This window comes from Varanus komodoensis, unplaced genomic scaffold, assembly GCF_004798865.1.
Source record: "Varanus komodoensis strain SLA01 unplaced genomic scaffold, ASM479886v1 scaffold7_1, whole genome shotgun sequence".
Classification (NCBI taxonomy): Eukaryota; Metazoa; Chordata; class Lepidosauria; order Squamata; family Varanidae; genus Varanus; species Varanus komodoensis.
The window spans coordinates 9,541,041-9,562,255 of NW_025336479.1; the positions used below are offsets into that span (position 1 = coordinate 9,541,041).

Here is a 21,215-nt window from a genome sequence, read left to right on the forward strand (position 1 = left end):
TGCATGTCCGGGCAGAAGGGTCCTTGCCCCATCTTCTCCCAGTTGGTCTGTGTCCTATGGGCAAACTGTGCGACTACATCACCTTACGCTGCTGTTTTAACTCCTTATTTGTGGAGATGCCCGTATGCGTTTCACAGTAGCGACTGAGAGGGAAATAGAGATAAGAAAAATGGCATGGGAGGATTAAATGCCCCTCTCCCAGAACTGTTGCTGCAGTCGAAATTGGAGCACCCCACCCCCCGTAGCTACTTTTAGATTAATGTAAAAAGATAAGGAAATACAGTTACTGACCTCATATAGTTAATGTAACTTGGCCCTAAGAGTATCATCATTGCCGTTGCCCTCCTCCTCCTCCTCCTCCTGTTCCAGGCACAGATTTTTTTTTTTTTTTTTTGGTATGCCATCCCAAGACATCTGTAGTGGATGGGTCAGAGAAGCTTTTAATAAATAAATAAAATAAATAGATCTATTACTTCAGTAAGAGCTAAACCCTAAACTGGACTGGGCTTTCTCAACATGGTGCCTTTCAGGTGTTTCAGACTAGTCCTTGGCCACACTGGTTGGGCTTGACGGGAGCTGTAGTGACAAGCATCTTGGGAGAACTGGGCTGAAGAGTGAATTGTGCTCCAAAATATGAGAGAGACCCCGATCCCCAGATCCGCGGTTCGAGAAGACACGGGCTCCAGCCCGCAAGCCCCTTGCTTGGCTAGCAGGTGCCTTCTTCATATCCTTTCTGGGCTTACACATCATTTGGAGCTCCCAAGGGCAATTTCTTCCTGAACGGCAGATGACTTAGGAACCAGTACCCTAACTCAGGGCAGGGCAGGAAGTCTACCATCCTCCTGGCACACTTTCTCCTCCTCCATGTTTAATCTCCTCTTCTGTAAAAGCGATAAAGTTGATGAGGTACTTACTAATACTAACACCTTGGAAGGCCAGGTGGCAGCCAAGCCACAGTGCAAATAGAATGATTTATGGCACGGCTCTTGCTGGACTACCACTTTGGGTTGAGGGTAAAATAGCAAGCTGGGAGACGGGTGGTATCCCATTCTTCTTTGTGAGATGCTAGTTTTCTATAAATGCGGGGGCATTTCGGCATAAAGCGCTTCGCTCGCCACCCGAAGGGGCACAGTGCAGCGACAGCTGTGCCGTAGAGCTGGGTGTTTTATTTCTCAAAGCAGCTTCTGCAGTGGTCCCCACAGGCAGGATACCAAAACCAGCCTCCCCACAGGGAGGGTTCCCAGTGGACTACCCTTCATGGTTTACCTCTGAGCGGGTACTGGGACATGCAGGGGTGTCCCAGATGGAATCAGGAGGACTAGCGAAACCAGGGGAAAGAGCCGTGGAGGGACAAGACGTCTCCCTGGCGGGCACGCCTGGGGGAAGACCAGTGTTGCCTGCCGTCCCGCAGCAGGAGTCTCGGATACTGGCTGCTGGTGCCTGGGAGCCCTGCAGGCAAGAGATGCACACATCAGGTGAAGCAGCACAGAGGTGGGTCAACGAGCACGGGAAGGAACTGTGCTGATGCCACAGGTGGACTGGCACATTTTCCCAGGGGAGGCAAAGGCAGCTTTGGGATGGAAGGGAAGCAGCCTGGAGAAAGGGCCCGACCAGCGCCATTGCTCTGGCCATCAGAGCCCCCACCAAACACCACGGGTGCTTTAGAGCAGCCTTCCCAAATCTGGTGGCCTTTGGATGTATGGACTACAAGCAGCATGGCTGTCCTGGCTGGGGATAATGGGTGCTGTAATCCAACACGTGGAAGGGTCTGGGGTGAGGAAGGCAGCCTTCACATGAGCAAAACGGCTGGGGATCTGATGATGGATGCCCTGCTTATCACCAACTTTGGGGCCAGGATGGATGGAGACACCCTGGTGGGGGGCGGGGGCTGATAGCTCCCTGATCCCTGCAGGCTCCCTCCTCACAAAAAGGAACACAACCACACTTGCCGTGGGCTTCCTCCCACCCTCCATTTGTCCTCATTCCATGGTGGGAAGGGCCAGGGGTCGACCTCCCTTGTTTCCTCATTTTCAGCCTGCCTGGTCAGGGCCATTATGGATTCCCGGAAGACAGGACAGTGGGGTGGAGGTTCCACTCGCCAGAGACAAGGGGAACTACCCTGGAAAACAGGGACAGGCACAGCGGGTGAGATCATCATCATCACCTTCCTCTTCCTTCAAATCTGGAGCACATGTGGAAGTTCAAGGAGCGGTGATGCAACGGCACCAAGGAGGTCATTGTTGTGCAGGTCGAAAAGGCTGGTCTCGAGGAACTGTTCTTGCTCCTGTTCAGATGCCCTCCCCTGTTTTGAAGGGCTTCGGTTCCCCGTGGCTTTGCCTTCACCCTGCACCAGGCAGAGTGCAAGCAGGCCAGGTACACAGCCGTGGCACAGAGCCATGGTTGCCAAGAGCCGTCCTCTCAGCCGGGAAGCCCTGCTTCAGCCTGTGCCTAAGCATGAGCTCAGTCTAAGGGCTGCATGAATCTTCCCACTGCGTGAGGGAAGCATAGCCCTGGCCCACCTTAAAGGCCTTGTGGGAGGAGGAGTATTCATTTAATGGATGTTATTTGTAGAATGTGTACATCACCTTTCATTCCCAGACAGAGTACAAATTTTAAAAATCCCACCTAATATAGCCACTGCCACACAATTACAAATGAAAAGGCAAAACCCCCAGCGATGACTCTTCAACCAGAAAACTAAACAAAAACACAATGTACAATTAAGTCAAAGCATTAAAAATTTTAAATGTTTAAATTGTTAAACTGTCCGGTGGGGGTGGGGAGAGTTTTAACCAGGCTCTGAAAATCCAGGATTTAAGTCAGGAATTGGTTGAAATCAAATTATGCCCCCTCCATTGTCTTGAGCGAGAGAAAGTTGGAGTTATCCTTGTTCCTAGAAGATGCCAACTGAAACTCAGGTGGAGCAGGGCCTTGGCAAAAGTCAGGGTTACGAGGGGCTGATGGGCAAGGGAGTACCTTACACGATCTGGCCACATACAGATTGCAACGCTATGCATGCTTCCTAAAGATTAACTCTCACTGACTTGAGGGGCATCATTTTCGAGCAAGGCTCACGAGGATCAGGCTGCCCAGTCAAATCTGGCACCTTGTATTGATGCTTGGAAATGAGCTGGTAATTCCCATGGCCCTCCCTCGATGCCAGCCCAGTGGCCAGGCGGCTAGACTGGTCTACATTCTGGAATCTGGATTCTAGACCAGGGACGGGCGCCTTGTGGCCGTTCCTGATGCTTGAGATGCCGCTCCCATCATCCTCCGCCAGCCTAGCCAATGGGGAGGGATGATGGGAGCTGTAGGCTAGGCCATACGAAGGGCCGCAAGGTGGCATGTGGACTGGTCTTCCCACCCCACACAGCCATTGGCTCCAGGGTGAGGAGCGCAGCGGCCTCGCTGCTGTTGGGGACGTCATTGTGAGGGTTGCTGCTGGCAGGCAGGCGCCTCCCCTTCTGCACGGTCCGAGCAGCAGCCCCTCCTGGAAATCACGAGGAAGGTGGGGTGGAGTGCCAGACTGATATCCATCTCGGTTTCACTATCCTGTGCTCTAGGCAGCGCACATGGTGTCCATGCATGGCATGGCACGGCACAGAAAAGAGCTCCTGTGGAATCTCTGTGAGGACATATGTGAATGAGACACTCTGCTCTGTTGACTCCTCCCTGAGTCCTGATTTAGAAGGAGAAACCTTCGATTCACAAACTAGTTCCTCCGCATTCACTCCGCGGGAGCCACCCTCCTGGCTGTTTGCTGTTCTTAAAGTTCTGATGCAAGATCTTTTTATATAGGCTGGGCTTGGTCATAGTGGTGCCAGAGAAAGCCAGCGTGAGAAACACGGAGCACATGGAGAGATTCCTCTCCTACTTTGGGGAAGGCCGGGTTCTGGAGGGGAAGGTGGCAGCAGGATGCCAGAGGGGTGTCTCTCCTGCAAAAGTTCCTGAACTGAAGAAAACCATGCATGCTCCGGATGGTCTCCATGGGTGAGGCATGTCTATGCATCTGTTGATCTGTCTGTCTCTGTGTAGCACATCCATTCTTGGTGAGTTAATGAAGCAATTACTTCGGCGGGGGGGGGGGGGGTGTTTGAGAGGTTGTATCTCTTATAGGTTGTACGTATGTATATTTGAGAGAGAGAATGTATGTGTATGACACTCACTTTTTAAAAATACCAGTTTTAAAAACAGCCTACATGGCAACAATTGTAGTTGTCTTGGTCATGGGGAAAATGTAGCTGTAAACGTAAATTTAGAATGGAAAAATGGGACCATCTCGCATTTGTGGTTATTTGAAATCCTGTACCATCTGGGGTTGTTTTTAGCCCTCTTGGCATCTGTCCCATCTAAAAGTCCATACCTACCCACAGGTCACTGGAAAATGGCACATTGCCCTGTATGGGATGGTGGCCCTTCTTATGGGCTGGGACCATGGACATTCTTGTTGAAACATCCACACTCTCTTCTTCCCTGTGTAATGCAGAGTTTCTTTCAGCCCAAGTGTCAAGCCCCATTCTTGGGTGCCACATTCTACTAGTGGGAGGAGCCAAAGACAAAGGGGTGGAGCCAAATATTCCAGGGTTTTGTTTTGTTTTGTTTTTTTGGTCAAAGCTCTTATGTCAGTAACTAAGCCATAGGAGGGGTGTTTTAACCCTTTAGAATGGGGACAGAGCTGCACAAAAGCCAGGGAACCACTGAATTATCTGTGGCTGGAAGCAAGCAGGAGCAGGGGGAGAAGGTGTGGCTCTTTCAAGAAGCGCAGAGGGCCACCTTGTGACACCAGACAGGCTAGGGGGTGCCCCATCCTGGAGATTCCTGCTGCCTTGAAGCAATGGATCGACCTTATAAATCTGCCTTTCGTCTAGCTAGGTGCCACACGCGTGAGCCAGAAGCCGGGGATGTCGCAGGGCAAGACCAGCAAGGAAGCTCCCGCGGTCCCCTCAGCAGAGTGCCCTGTATGTTACGAGCCCTTCCAGTCTCCAAAGGTTTCACGCCGGACACTGAGCTGCGGGCACACCTTTTGCCATGACTGCCTGGTCAAGTGCCTGCTGGCATCCCGGGAGGAAGGGCGGTTCCAGAACAGCCTCATCTGCCCTGTTTGCCGCTTTGTCACCTTTCTGTGCAAGAAGAGGGCGTGTTGGTCCTCCAAGCAAGCTCTGACCCCTCCGTCATCCCTGGAGTTGCCCCTCTCACCGTCCTCATTGCCCTGCGGAGTGTCCCCGGGACCAGCAAACACATTAATGGTGCCCAGCCATTTCCTGATGCCGTCGCACACCTTCCAGAGAAGCCACAGTGTCTATGGCTGCCCTAGTAGGGACTCAGTGGTGCCACCTGGTGGCTGGGAGCCAGAATCGCACATCTTCATGATCACCCAATGTGGAATGCCGCTGATTGAAGAGAACTACGTGCCCGGCGCTCAAGACAGCCGCGTGGAAGCTGCGGGATCAGTGGCATCCCAGAGGTCTTTAGGCACAGGCTGCTTCCAGTCACCCATTATGTTGGCAATTTTCCTTGTCTCCACTGTTGCTCTGCTGGGGGCTGTGCTCCCCTGGCTACTGCTCGTGAGACAGAACGAATAAACAGGGCAGATGCTTGCAGGATCCCTCACCATCTCTTCTGGGGAGCTACATCACAAGCAAGGTGGCCCCTTGCCTTATCTACAGTAAGGAATCCCTGAAGACACAGGTGCTGACGGGGGGGAGATCTGCGGAGGAACCTGGGATTGGCAGGATATGGCATTCCTGCCGCCTGCCTCCTGGTCAAGAATGCCCCAGTCATGGTTCAAAGGAATAAGGAGAGACAAAGGGTCTGAGCAAGCTGCAAAGGCCACTATTTATGTCTTTATTTATTTGTTCCATGTATATTCTGCCCTTCCTCTAAAAAGCAGCGCTTTATTAGGGTTTCACAACTGTTCCCAGGAGGTCAGTAGAGGGAGAAATTTATTTTCCAAGCATTTCTCCAGGCTGTCCAATGAGTTTCACAGCTGATCAGGGATCTGAATGCAGGTCTTCTGCATCCAGAACAAGATGCCCACCGCCTTTGGAGGCAATGCTGAACTCACAGGGAGAGGGAGGTGCTGACCGAAAGTGCCCCTCACTTGCTGAGTGTAATTCCCCCTCTGGTTTCTGTGCCTGCCGTCCTTAAATGAAGCTGAGCCTTCCAGCACCCAGTGATCCCAGCATCCAGGCGATGAATCGAAGGCCAGCCCCCCTGCTCCACTGTTCTGTGCCCGAAAGGGATTTCCCTCCTCTGCACCAGCGGGGGGCTGCATTGCTTTGGGTCATGGACTGATACTGCTCCTGCTGCCCTGAAGACGGGGTGCGGTGCAGGGGCTTCAGCTACTGGGGTGCAGCTTAGCTCTCCAGCTTCAACCACAAGCAACAGTGATTCAGGGCCTGCTATTCACCTCCGTTCTGACATAGCGATAGACCATCTAATGTCGTACTTCAAGAATGACAAGATCAATGGTTGCTTCTGGATTGCCATTGTTGTTTTTTGTACCTTCCACATATTTTCTACTTTTGATATTGTCATTGCAGCCTATAACAACTAAAATTAATAAAATACGCCATTGCTGTTGTGGTGCTTAGCGAATGGTGTGTCCCAGATTGCAAGGGCAGCTTTGCCAGGCAGCCCTCTCTTCCCTGCCAGGGCTGCTTCTTTCAAAATCTGCCCTTACTTGCTTTCGCCTTGGTGGGAATGGGTTGTGTGTGGGCAGCTAGTTGGCAAACCACAATCTCTGTTCAGCAAGGAGAACCTGCCATTCCTAACCTGAAGCAGCCTTTTCCAACCTGGTGCCCTCCAGATGTGTTGAACTACACCTCTCACCACCTTCATGGCTGAGGGACTGTGGGAGTTGTAGTCCAATGCATCTGCAGGGCCCCAGGTTGGGGAATTCACTCTAGGAACTGCACAGTCCTAAGTAGACTGTCAATATTCCACAGTGGGTTGGGCAGAGGACAAATGGCAGAAGCATGGGCATGGATCCTAACTCACGCGTCAAGTCCCTTAGGCAGGGCATTCCTGATCCCACGCCTCACTTTTTAATTTTATACTGAGTTTGTATGGAGTTGACCCCCTCTGTCTCCCAGTGGGAGTGGCCATTTTGAAGCCTCTTGGACTGTTTTAGTGCCCTGTCGTTACCATAAAGAATCCTTTTTAAAATATTTATTTTGCCCAGTGTATGTGTGGAAGGAGGTGTGACCCACGGGGAGGCCAGGAAGAAAAAGCATCTCTCCAGATCTCACAGGGCTGCCTTCCCCTGCCCTACACTTTTCAGCAGAGTCAAGCCAGGCATTCAGTAGAGCACAGTGTAAGGGCGAGTTGTGGATATGTGAATCACTGTGTGAGAATCCCAGTTCCCTGGACTTGATCCAGCTGTGTCCTGAAGGTGCTTTTAGGACTCCCAAATGACCCTAGTTTTCACCCCCCAAGTGAGACGAATTTATTAATCAGTAAATTTCTGATATTTCTGTATTACAAGGAATAGCCAATGGGTCTGAGGATTTAGCATTGTAGCCAAGTTCCCCCTAAGGACCAAACTAGATAGGATGTGGGAACTTTATGATTCGAATCTGCACCCATTAGGATCTTTTTTTAACACAACACAACAAATTCGAAGTTCCCCATGACTGCCATGAGCTGAAGAAAAGCCATCCTAGGAAAAGGAGTTCAAGCCTCTCCTCCAATACCTTTTAACTGATGATAATCCTCTCATCCTCACACAGATGCTTTCTGCTTGATGGGGAAGAAAAGACGGGCATAGATTCTCTCTTTGGAAACGGTGGGGAGCTTTCCTTCACGTAGCATTTACTGCATATTCAACATCTCTGACTCATTTTAATGGGCTTTGGCGATGGCATTGTAACCCTTCTGTGTTGCTTCTATTTTCTAGAGCACTTTCACCTGGAAAGTGAAATGGAGAAAGTGGAATACAGTTTCTGTAAGCACAATTTCCTCTTGCAAATTTGCACTGTTCTGCTTATACCACAATGACATCTAGAGGTTACATTGTGGAAAAGCAGAAAAGGAAAAGCTCTTTTTATCAAGCTCAGATTTCGATCGCACCACGAAACTGGGAAGGCTTGTGCAGAAAAGTTTATACAATGCAGAGAAGTAGCAAAAAACTGCAGATAGAACATTGTGCGTGATTTCTAATCTCCCTCAGCACAGCCCAGGTGGAGTGGGAGGAGGGTTAACAAGGAGGGCCAGACTGCTGTTATCTGGTGAGGTAAGAGTGGCGCAATCCGGCCAGGCCCTGAAGTCCAGGAATCCCCAAAGGGCCACCCAGAAAGCGGCAGCTGATCGGAAAAGGGCTGGCCAGACCCTGTGGTGGTCTCAGAGCTGCACGACCCCATTTTAGGGCCAGCAGGAATTACAAGGGTCACCATAATATCCTTTTCTTATTCTTATTTTTAAAAAAGATGTGCTGGCCAGGCACATCTCTGGTTACATTTATTTATTATTTTTTCTTGCAAGATAAAGGATCTCTTTCTATAACAAAATGGTGCTTATCTCCATGTGTTTGACATCAAGGTAGCAGAAGCAAACACCGTTTTATGCTTGCAGACATGATGGAGTCATGGGCTAAGTGAGTTCAGAATGGAAAACCACGATAGCATGGTTACGTTTTTGCTCTGACATATCACGAGCACGGAAGCAGGTGAAACACATGGAACGGAGGCGGCACTGAAGAACTGACGTGCTTGTTGCATGTTCCACAAGTGAAGTAATAAACATGCTGTCTAATGTGTGTGTGTGGGGGGGGTATCCAAGAATATCTTACCTCACGCTGTGTGAGCGTAATGTGTAGATGGGCTGGTGCCCTTGCACCTGAGAGTGTCAAACCGTAATAAATTCCCCGACAATAAGAACTGGATATAAGGATGGTTCTTATCTGTATCATGTGTTCTGAATCTGGTGTCATGGCTGGGAAGTAGCAGGAAGTATTATGAACGGAGGAAGAATCTTGTGTTCCCTCCAGTCGGGGAGCAGAGAGCCAGTGTGGCGTAGTGGTTAAGAGTGCAGACCGGGACCCAGTAGATCCGGGTTCAAGTCCGCACTCAGCCATGGAGCTCACGGGGTGGCATCGAACCACTCACAGGCTCTTGGTCCAGCCTACCTCACAGGGCTGTTCTTGTGAGGATAAGATTGAGAGGAGAAGGAGAAATATGCAAGCTGCCTTGAGCTCCTTGAAAGGAAATAGGAAGCGTATCAATATAATAAATAAATACAGTATTTCCCATAGGAGCTGACAAGACATCCCAGTGGGAAGCACACAAGCAGGCTTTTGTTTTATGACACAGGTATTGACCACCAACACAGGCATTTAAACAAAAAAAACCTGAAAGTTTCTGAAAAGGTTTGATGGAGTGAGGAGGGGAAGATGCCTCCTGCTTCTCTTTGTTGATCTTAAGCACTCAAGAAACCCTTCCCAGCACTGAGAAATGCACAGCTACTATCAACATGAAGATTAAATAAAATGTTATTAAGGATGCTTTATGAAAGCTGACAGAACAACGAAAGTTGGAGGATGATTGTAGTTCTCCACCAGAGGTGTGAGCACTAGCTGACGGGGTCCTGCTCCACACGACAGCTGTGAGCTAGGAAAAAATGTCATAGAAACATAGAAACAGAGCGAGTCAGAAGGGGTCTCCCGGGCCATCTAGTCTGACCCCTGGCTCCAGCTGGCTCTGCTCACAACATGCCCCCATCATTTTCCTGGTAGAGTCATTTCAGTTTGCAGGGAATGGCAAATATCTCTGCAGTGGAAGGGGTGCCTTGAGAGAGCGTGCCATAAAGGGGCAATTGTGGACAGAGCTTGGGTAGAGCAAGATCGCCCCTCGAGCCAAAAGGCAGCAGAGCCCTCGGTGCTGAGGGCCCTGGGCCAGAGGCCTCCAAGGGCCTTGGCACACCACTGCCATTCACCCTCGCAGCCCCCGTCTCATCGCTGCTGCCATGCTTTGCTTCGAAGGCAGAGCACCAGGGGCGCGTAGGCAGCAGCACCGCCTGCTCCCCCTTTGCAGCACCACCTCCACCATCCCCTCAGCCAGGAGCAAGAGGCAGGGGAGCAAGCAGCTTGTGACAGCAAAGAGGAGGTGCTCAGGCCAGCCAGTTCCCAGTGGAGCGCAGGCCCTCGGCCTAGGCCCTCCCTCAGCGCCAGCCCTGAGTGTGCTGTAATCCAAGCTACGAAAGGATGGAGGCTATCGGTCCCCTATCCTGGTTCTGGGCCTCTCACAGGCAGCTGGTTGGACACGCTGGGATACAGGATGGTGGCCCAGACTGGCATTAGGTCAGACCCAGAGGATTTCTTTCATGCCTTCAACAGTAAGCAGCTCGCTCACTCGCTCGCCTGGGAGTTTTGGCGCTTTTCATTGACACGGAAACCAGCAAGAGCCTTTTTCCTGGCTCTGCAAGTGTTTTGGTGTGGTAGAGTTTGGAGAGGGCATTGCTCCTCACTGTGATCATCCCACTGCAGGCGGGGGGGAGGGGTGAGGTGGAACCAAGGTATTGGGGCAGGGGAGGACCGTGACCATCAGAGGCGATACTGAGACACCTGTACTAATATTCTGGCCTATTCTAGGCATCTGCCTGTGGCACCCGCAGGACGGATCAGATGGTTCCTTCTGGAGAATGCAGCTAGTGCACGGGGAAGCCTGTGCCAGGGGCTGAGCTGAAGGGCGCTCTGCTCCCTCCCTGGCCTGAGCTTCTTTGGCCTGCGCGGGCCAGAGAGCCGGTGCAAGAGGAAGGTGAGGAAAAGCTGCAAGGTGCACCGCTGCCTCTGGAAGCAGGGGCAGCGCCGTGCAGGTGCAGGGTGTCCTTGTTCCCCTTGGTGACCATGGAGCCATGAGCTTGGCCCTTGGCACCTTGCCCTCAGCTCCAAATCACCAGGCAGTCTCTTTGCAATGCAGATATTTATAGGCATCCTGCAGCAACCAGACAAAGCAATTCTAAAAATCTGCTAGGGAGTTGAAAGATTAGCCTCGGCTCACGTCAGAAAGGGTGAATCCAAGCTGGGGACTTCTCCGCAAAATATCTGCCTTTCAGTAAATCGGTGGCTCCATCCTCAGCATGGCTTCTGCTGGTAAAGGGCCAGAGGGCAAGACCTACGCAAGGCCTCACTGGGCAGCTCGTCTCTCCCGAGGCCATGTCTTGGGGTCAAGAGTGGACAAGGCAGCAGCTCCCCCTCTTCCCCTTCTTGGACCCCCCTCTCTCTTCCAAAAATTCCTGCTGCCCTAGTTGGCCTGGGAACCAGGGGGCAGTGACTTCAAAGGCCTCTTCCTGAGCTTCCAAAACTCCCCTCACCGAGTCCTCAAGGCCTCCTCCTCCTTTTTCAGACTCCAGGTCACGATGACCCTGCGATGCCCACCGGGGGTGGAGGCCGGCTTCGCTCACCACGCACCGGGGTGGTGGCAGACTGGCATGGAGCCAGCGCTAGGCCGTCCCACAGAATGGCACACTGAGAAGCAGAGCGCCTAGTGACCTAGTCAGTCATCCTCCAGTGACTGTTATCCCCCTTGTGTCTGGAGTGCAGTCCAAAGTCCCCCATGTGATATCGAGATTCTGCAGCGCTGTGGCTCTCCAGGCATAGCCCACCCAGACGGTGATGGTCTTCAGTCCCATGCAAGCTGCCTTCTGTTGGCTGCTTCCATCCTATCCAGCCTGATTCAACCACCCTCTCGCGCTGCATGCCTGCTGGTGCTCTTTGTGGGCACTAGGGGGTGCCAGTGTCTTGTTATGATGGAGCCATCAATTCTCCTAAGAGCTTGTGGGGTGGAGGCGAGAGGGGCTGGCGCTCACCTAGTGGTGTAGCTCAGACAGGTCTTGCCTGCTCAGGGAAATCATTTCCCTTTAGACGAAGGTCGCTACACACACAAGATGCTACAGACCTTGGGATAAGCAGCTTAACCCACTGAGATGCTTGAGTCCTTTGGGCAGCTGTTCCAGATGTGAGTCTGCAAACTATCTGCTGAAGCTGCTTGGGTGAAAAGACTGGCACCTACAAGACTATGCAAGAAAAGAGGGAGTGTGGTGCAAACAGAGGATTAGATCAAAATGTATTCATTCTTAGAGTAGACCGATTGGCACCGGTGGGATTTAAGTTGCTTTCAACTAATTTAAGTCTCCTGCATTTCAGTGGATCTATTCTAAGTATGACTAAATCTGGAGCGACTTCTGAGTATCTTGTTTTTGGATTTCATCTTAACTGACCATGCAACATTGGTCAAGTAACAGAGGGAGGCTGAGAAGAGCAGGGTGAGACAGTAGATATTTTTACAGATGTCCGTATTAGAGAAAAATGCTGCCCTGCTCAGGACTACTGCAGTTCATAGCTTCATAGAAGAGTTGGAAGGGGCCATGAAGGCCATCAGGTCCAACCCGCTGCTGTTGCAGGATGCTACATTATACCATCCCATTCAGGTGGCTGTCCAGTTTCTTTCTGAATGTCTCTAGTGCGGGAGAGCCCCCCCCCCCCCCACCATTCTAGGCAGCTGGTTCCACTGTCATATTGCTCTGACAGCGAGGAAGCTTTTCCTGGTGTCCAGCCTGAAACTGGGTTGTCACAATTTGAATTGACTATTTCGTGTGCTTCATCAGCAAGAAGAGATTTTGACCTTCCTCTTTGCAACAGTCTTTGAGGTACTTCTAGAGGGATATCATTTCCCCTCTCAGTCTTCTCTTCTCAGGACCGAACATGCCCAGTTCTCTCAGTCTCTCCTCATAGGGCAGTGTTTCCAGACCCTGGGTCATTTTTGTTGCCCTCCCCTGGACCCTTTAAATTTTCCCTGCATCTTTCTTAAATCTTGGTGCCCAGAACTGGACACAATATTCCAGATGAGGTCTGACTAGTGAGGAGTAAAGAGGAACTCCTACTTCTCATTATTTGGAAGTAATACTTCTGTTAATGCATCCCGAAATAGCATTTGCCCTTTTGGCGGCTGCATCGCATTGTTGACCCATATTTGGCCTATTGACCACAATTACTCAGATCTTTTTCTTTTTCCATTCTTTTCTGCCACATACTCCCCAGTGGATTTGAGGGCATAGGCCAACTGGAGCTAAGAAGCAAACAAGAAATTATGGGTTGTTAAATTGGCAACAGCAGCAGGCTGCATTTTTGGTTTTGTCAATGACTGGGCTCAGAAGGTAGAATAACCCACACTCAGGAATCAAGTGTGAATTGCCACTGAACTGTGGGTTACAGTGTGGTCTGAACCCAGCTGTGCTAACAAACTATGGTGAATATAGAACATAGAACAACTCAGCAACAAACCAACAAATCATGGGTTGTTTGTGGTTAAAGCAACTGAGTGCAGGCAATGCGATAACCCACAGGTCAACAATAAGCCATGGTGCAATGACAACCCACACTCACCTCATATCTGCCCCCCTGGAATGGAGGTTCTCATGTTTTCTGAACTCAGTGTAGAAGACTTTGTCCCCTGCAAGTGAAGGGACTGGTGTTCAGCAACCCCACTGGCCAGAAGAGAGTGTGGGGACCCCAGGTCCCTTCCTCTGCCTTCAAGTCTTGCACCACATGACCGGGAGCCAGTGAACCAAAGCACATGCATGCGCATGCACTCCTGCATGGCTATGTGATCCATGATGGTAACATTAGATAGATGAGCATTCATCCCAGGAAAGGAAATGACAAGGGGGTACTGAGGACTTATTTATAACAGGTAACTCAATTGATGAAATATTTGGATATATACCATGCATGGCAAAATCATTAAGTTTCTGGGAATTGCCTATCCTATTCAGGCTGATTGGGTTATCTGCCATCTGCTGCAATGGGCTGAGGCATGGGGTCTCTCTGCTGACACACTCCGTCTGCCCAGAACGCAGCCTGGTGGGTGTCGTTGCCAGATCGGCGGAAGGGCAGGCCGTGTCCACCAAAGATGGCAGAATCCCAGTGCCCGCCTCTCAGGGAGCCATCTCAATTGCCCTCCTCCCTCAAAACAAGGGTCATCTAAGCCCCAGCTTACCTAGAAATAGGTATAGCAGGTCCACTTGGTACCATTCAAAGGCAGATGCCAGAACACTTTAATAGCAGGCTAAAAGCCTTCATTAAGATCCAGGTTCTCTGAGACACTGGGCTGAATCCAAGCTTCATCTGGAAGAACTGTGCTGATGGAAATGTGCTTCCCCATCCTGTCCTTCGCACACCAGCCCCTCCGGCCCCCTGGAAATGCTACACAGAGAGCCGGACAAACCCTGCTGCATGGGGTGAGCTGTGGGGTAGGCCAGGGAGGGTGATCCCAAAAATCAGGCCTAGGGACCTTTGAGTTGCAGAGTTCTTCCTCTTGAGGATGGTGGACCACGACTCAGACCCTTTATCCATATGGCAACATGTAACACTTCTAGCACAGCGTCCCTGTCTTGCCTTTCCGAAGAACATCATGGAAAGGCAGGATCATGTTAGCTTGTGATCCCTCACTTACAAAAGTTTGTGGGTCTTTTTTACAGCATTATGATCCCTCAGGACCTCTCCTATGTGTCCCGGCCATTTTCATAACCTTTCTCAGAGCAAGGAAAATCAGCTATTAAATTTCAAATGTGGAACAAACGGGAATGAAAGACTTGTGTACCGTTCCAATTCCTCTATACTGCTAGCTGCAGAGCTGCCTTGGACAGAGAAGGTCTGCTCCTGACCTTGCTTCTGCCTCTGGCTCTGCCCCACCTCGTGCTTGACTTTCACCTGTTCCTTTCAGTGCCTTTGCTTCTGGTCACACGATGCCTTGCTGGGTATCTGACCCTGCCTTTGGGTCTGCCACACCTTGCTGGTTCCTGACCCTCACCGTTCTTGCCTCTGCCATTCAGCTCTGGCCCTGCCACACCTTGCTGGTATCTGCCTCGTGACTGTACCAGCCTCTGGCCCACTGCAGCAAGCCAAGACCCGTGCCCACCTCCATCACCTTGGCTCCAGCCTTACTTGTGCTTTCGGAGATGCTTGTGGTTAAGCCGTGCTCTGCTCAGTAGCCCTATTCCACAGTGTAGGCCGATCTGAACTTCTAAACGGACTCCAGCATGTATTTCTCCCCTCTAATACTAAATGGGGTGCTAACATGCTCTCTGTGAATTAGGCAGCCCAGCTGAAAGTCAGAACACAAAAGTGAGCACCTTCGCTCAAACATGTCCTGCCACACCTCTGGACGCAGGCAGCCCAGGAGGAATGCATTGCTGATGGCTGGTACTGGGTGGCTGATAATGGGAAGGACGATAATGGAGTGCGGAAGAAGGCACTGCTCATAGCCTGGGAACGGCCAATCTGGGAATTGCAGGAGAGCTGGAAGTGCACCCCTGCTTGCTGAACGGGCAGCAGAAGCGCTGGAGGGACCCATTCGGCTCCGTTCGGCTGTGCTCGGCTTGGCCGTTCAGCTGCAGAGCGATCGAACAGGGGCTTGGCGGGCCCATCAGGTCAGCAGTGCAGCTATTCAGTCCTGCTGAAGGCAAATCCGCTTCTCTTCCTTAAAGAGCTGCTTCCTAGAGAGCCGGCCGGAGTTGCAGAGGCACCAGGACTGTTCACGGAACACGGTGCCTGAATCAGAGGAGATCATTCTGCACGCTCCCATGGGAACCTCTGCTGCCAGAGAAAGGAAAGGGGTAGGAGCAGGACTGGAATCCCAGGATGTGATTGCCCTGATGCTGCTCGAGGCAGGAAAATGCATATCCAGGAAAAGGCTGAATGCCATGCCATGACTGACTCCACATTTGATATAGTCAAAGGCATGTGACCCATGTGCCTGCAAAATCGATGGGGGGTGTCATTTGGGGCATGTTATTTGTCCTCCCATTTGTGTCTTCCCCGTTTTTGATGTCCTGCTGAGGTGTCTCCTCCTCGGCTTGTGTTCAGCTGGAGTCGCAGCTGCCCACACAGAGACCTCTTTGATGTGCCTGCATCCACCCGCTGCTCCACAGACAGCCTGGCAGCCATCACTGCCTCCGCTGCGCTTCCCTGCAGCCTGGCTATGAGTCGCTCATTTTTGCACCGGAACAGCAATTAGCAGCTGGCTTCGTTACCTAAATGCCATTTGGGCCCTTGCCAGCTCAGGGACTGTTGGTCTTGCTTCGGTTTCTGAGAAACGATCTGCATCTCACACTGTTTGGGGTGGGGGGCACTCGTTAGTGCCTAAAGCGATATAATGCAAGAGTCATGGTTACAACGCTGCTACACTTCCGTCAGCGTTATACCGCGGTGGTGCTCTGTGGCACTGGGGATTTGCAACCTTCACCAGGCAAGTAAAGCTGTGATACGAAGCTAAAAGTGGCAGGGACTGTTCTGTAAAACAGAAGCACCCATTAGCCCAGCAGCTGTGTGCAAATGGCTTCTTGAAATCGCCTCGCCTTATTCATTGCACTGTCATTGCACGGGCACCAGCTGTGAGCTGGCTCCCAATTTGCATTCTCCACAGTGTCCCAACGTATCTGCAGGGCTTCTTCTCCTGCAGGACATGGTGTTGATCACCCAGCGAGGATCCCAAATTCACAGCTGGGAAATATTTGGCATCTGAGATCTTCAGAATTTGTCATCAAGTATGGATGATACTCCTGCAAAAAGGAGAAAGTTGAACAAAAGACGTACAGATACGAGACCTGTTGCTGTGGCAGTGAGGTCCAGAACTTGGAAACATGTATCGTGCCACTTCGCAAAGGAGGCTATCTCCTTGATCATGTGTAAAATATTAATATTTTTCCAAGTCTGCATGCTCTGATGGGGGAGAGCCTTCCTGTTTATCTTTGGATCTGCCCCTTGTTGCGTAACCCATAAACGCTGGATCAGACTTTGCCCTATACACGCCCTTTGGTTACTGTCTGCAAGCTAAGCAACTGGATTTTTTTTATTGAGGAAATAATTCTTTAAGCTCTGTATTCAACAAGTTCATTTTCCAGCTGTCAAGAAGCTCGCTTCTCTGGTTTCCTAGCAATGGACGTCTGTATGCCTTTTCCTTCTATCTGTTGTTATAGGCAGGCACAAGGCATTTAAAAAAATCACTGACTCTTCTGGTCCAGCCACAAAAGCAGAATTTTCTTTACCCCCAAACAAAGAACTAAGAGACACCATGAAGCTGCAAGTTTCCAGAATAATGAAGATACCCTTTTAACAAAGGCTTGGCTCCAAAGAAGGAATATCTGGCTCCTTGAAATGCACCAATAAATGTATATTTCCTTTGCTTGATTGCCACTTTTTCATGTCAGCTAATTAATTTGCAAAAATAGAGGGAGCCTGTTCTCCCTTAGGGCAAAGCATCCTCCTGTATGCCAGCATCCCTGCATAGACACCCAAGGTGAAAGGGAAATGGCAAGAGCTGCTTAATGATGAGATAAATACACTTGGTACCTTGTTCAGAGGATTTCTAGCCTTTATTGTTGCTTTCCGGGTTCCAGGATGAAGCCTGTGCATTAAGCTAAGTTTGGGTGGCTAGGAGACTCAGACTTAGCAAGTTCAGGCTCAGATTAAGCCCTCCTCTTCACTGTTCTCCATCTGCCAAAGCTTATGCCAAACTCAGCAAGGTGCCCTGAATGACAGCTTTTCGAACTGACAGGCAGGACTTGCTGGAATGCCAGGCTCTTCCAGCCCTCTTCGTGCAGCAAGAGCAGCACATGCGAGACAGCTTAAGGCAAGGTTTAAGGGATGCTGCTATCTACTTGAGCATTAGCAAACAGGCATGTATTCATGAGCAGGGGTGCCTCTTGACTGGCTTCAACCAGGCTTGGGTTAGCGCTGATTTCCACCAGACCATTATTATTTTCATTTTTTTAAAGGGTAGATGTGTGCATGTTTGGCAGCAGGAACTGCTTGCGTACAGTTTTGCAAATTAATGTGTATAACCGAGACCTTTCTTTTTCTCAGCTGCAACAGAGACCATACCACATGGGCAGGAAGCTACAAAGCATTTGGGTCATGGTGGAAATAAGCAGACTGAAATGCAGCTTTGCAACAATCCAGAGCTTGAGATAGCAGGAAGCTCTGATAGCTTTGCTGTGGATGCTTCACGATATGTGATGCAAAATCAAGTAGGATGCGGAGCAGGCCATATTTTCAAACATATTAATAATGGCTGCCAGGTTGCAGCTCGCATCAGGTGAGGTGCATGAGGTTGGGGAAGGGCGGGGCATTGAATCGCCCCTTGTTAAGGTATGGTGCAGCTGGTGTTGGACTCTCAGGGGCAGGGGCCAGGGCCCCATAGCCTGGGGGCAATATCCAAATGACCACCTAGACAGCAAAGGTGATGGACCGGGGATGACCAATCAGCTGAGCCTCAGCATGAGAACGGATGCTGCTTGCTGCACTATCCTTATTTTAAGAGGCATTTTATAGCAGGAGGTGGCCAACCAACCCTGTACACAACAACCCAGTGGTGCCTGTTCCCATGTAGATGTGTTTAGCAACATGTGTGCTTTGCAGGCAAAGCAAATTCTATTTTATTCCTGTGCTATAAGTTATGCATATTTAAAATGCAAAACCATATGTGGTCAGAGTATTTCTTTTAACATGGCTGGTAAATATGTCCACATCACTAATCTGTATGGATGCACATATAGAAATAGGATGGGCTTGAACTGGATGGCCCGTCAGAGAGGCGACTGAACCCGCAAAGTAGGACATGCAGCCGCCCTATCCGGAAAGGAGCAGGGTAGCGTGCCTTGTTCACGGTAGCAGTGCCCTTGAGGCAAGGCCTCATTTGAAAAAGAACGAGAAACTAGGCTGTAGCTGCACATCCTGCTAGCATGAAGACCAGCAGCTAGAGAGCCTAGAGCTAAACCCAGCCTCCTGAGGGGTGTCATCCAGCTCTGAGTTGCGGATTGAGGGGCAAGTGGAGTCTATGAAGAGGGTGGTGCATCTTTTGCGGTCAGGGTCCCCTTGAGAAATGCCCCTTGCCTTCAATGAGATTTGTAACTGTTTTAATAAGTACAGAGGTGTGTGGTGGTGGAGGGGGGGGACTCCAAGGCACCGATATTTCAAAGCCATGATAGCAGCTAGTACTGGAGAAGGGTTGGAAAATGTCAGAATGCATTATTCCCCGAGTTACAGAGGAGACGGAGCGATCCACTGGGATCAATGTTCATTGCATTATTGGCGGCTCTGTACAGTTATGCAGAGGGGCTGCTGGATTCTGTCTGGGGCGTCCTTCTTCTTGTGCATGTAGCACGGGCTTGGAGGGGAGGGTTCTGGCGGGGTCGCATCTCCTTTTGCCCACATAGGGCAACAGTGCAGAAGCTCTTTCAGGGGGGGGGGGGGGGCAATTCCATTTTGGACAAACACTCCTGGGCTGCATTCCAGAGGCAAGTGATGGTAAAAAGGGCAGGGGCAAACAACAAACAATGCCAACTTATTTTAGCTTAAAGCTCTTACAATATGTACCTTTTAGAAGGTGTGTGTGTGGGGGGGGGGGGGGCTGCACAAAATCTGGGAAACAAAAGGGGTGGGGCCAAGGAAAGGGGGTGTGGTCTCCTGGAGATTCCCCCAGAAGGTCACCTTTGGCTCCGGGCTGGAGGCTCTGCTTCCCTGCTATAGTTATCCCAAGAGCCACATTCTGTGGTGGAAACAGTGCAATTGCAGCTGGGCAAAGGCAGCCCTGTCAAGATCTCTGCATACATACATGCATGTGTCCTCCATAAGTGGTTCTGGAATTTCCTTGGTCATCCCTTGAATATGTGCATAGGAACAGTTCTCAGGAACAGTTTAGGTAGAAAGCACTGAGAGAGTTTACTGTACTAAGCGGTATGGAAGTATTACTAATTTTAAAAAAGAAAAGAAAAATAGCACGCCATTGTCCAGGTAAAGGGATGTGAGTGACCAACAGGTGCTCTGGATTGAATTCACCTTCTTCGTGTGGCTGGTGCCTGTGGGGCCAGAAGAGGATTCTTGCCTCAAGCTTCCTTCTCCTCCCATGTTAAGCTAATATTTGCTCTTCAGACAGATGATCAGAAAGGAAAGTAGTCACCACGCAAGGTGATAAACACACAAAGGCCTCAGCATGGATATGTATTTGCCCTGGATATGGTGCATTGAACATTTACTTGAGCATGGCAGCAGCATCGACTGCTGGAAGATGAAGTCACAAAGGGCTTTCATTTCCCCGAAGCTCGCTAGGGCTCAGGGGGCGGAGGCGCACTCGAAGCCTCCTGAGTCTTGATAGTTAAGGCCAACGTGGCGCTCACGGAGTTGGGAAGTGAGAGCAAGCTGACCTTTGCACTGAGGTGCCATTTGGCTACGTGGTGTGAACTGTCTGATCACTGCTCTGGTTGGCGGAAGGAGCAATGCAAGGCATGCTGCCACTGCTTGCCATGACCAGGAAGAGCCCAGGGACCGGGAATGCTGCGGGGCGGGTTGCGCAGCCCACCAGAAGGATTGAGACACCGCTGTGCCTTGTTTTGCTTCATTCCCTGCTCAACGTCAGGGCAGTGGAAGAGACACAGGGAAAAGCGTGCCTGGCCCCACGGTGGTAACCCTCTCCGTGAAGGAGGGCTGGCCAGCAGCCAAGGACCCTCATAGGAGTTTGGGGTGAATCACCTCCTTGGCGCCCTGCTTGGCTGTGTCAGGGGCAAGCTTTCATGGACCCCTGTTCCAAGCAACCGGTGAACTGATGGGGGCCTCACTGGCGCGCTCTCCTTCCAGCTTGCAGCACCTTGTGTGGCGTGCCAACTTTACACTGCCCAGCCTCCCGGAATTACAGGGATCTGGCAAGCTGTTATCAGCGCCTCGCAATCTTATGCCCTGCTACACAGTCCACTGTTTCTCTGCTCCTGACTTGTGTTATCCTACTGATTTTGCAGACCAGATGAACAGAGCAAAGAAGAAGCAGGGGAAGTAATCGTATTGACCTCTGCGTGCATGTGGACCTGATGCAGTTTTTTAAATTCAAGGTCTATCCATTGCCTCTAACTGAGGACCTGGCCCAGTGTGGTTTGGGCCGAGGGAAATGTAGCCGTGCCAAGATCAGCCACACAGAGCGGGTGTACAAAGCGAAGGCAGGGGAGAGGCTGCGGTGCAGCCTTTCTCAGTCTGGTACCCTCCAGATGTATGGGGCTCCAGTCCTATCATCCAACGACAGTACGGCTGGGGTGACAGCTGCTTTACTGCACCAATCTGCCTGGGCACCTTCGAACACAGCAGCCTCAGGATGGAGGCTCTTGAATGTTCACAGTGCTCTAAGAGGGACCCCACAAATCCCATATGCAAGCAGGCAAGTGCAGCCACCTTCAGG

General features: G+C 50.9%; 1 protein-coding gene across 1 annotated transcript; it reads left to right on the forward strand.

Moving 5' to 3' along the window:
• The first annotated feature begins 4,901 nt into the window (after positions 1-4,901).
• RNF222 (ring finger protein 222) lies at positions 4,902-5,582 on the forward strand. Its single transcript, XM_044453724.1, has one exon. It carries the CDS (start codon positions 4,902-4,904, stop codon positions 5,580-5,582), a length of 681 nt encoding a protein of 226 aa, XP_044309659.1.
• The last annotated feature ends 15,633 nt before the right edge of the window (positions 5,583-21,215 follow it).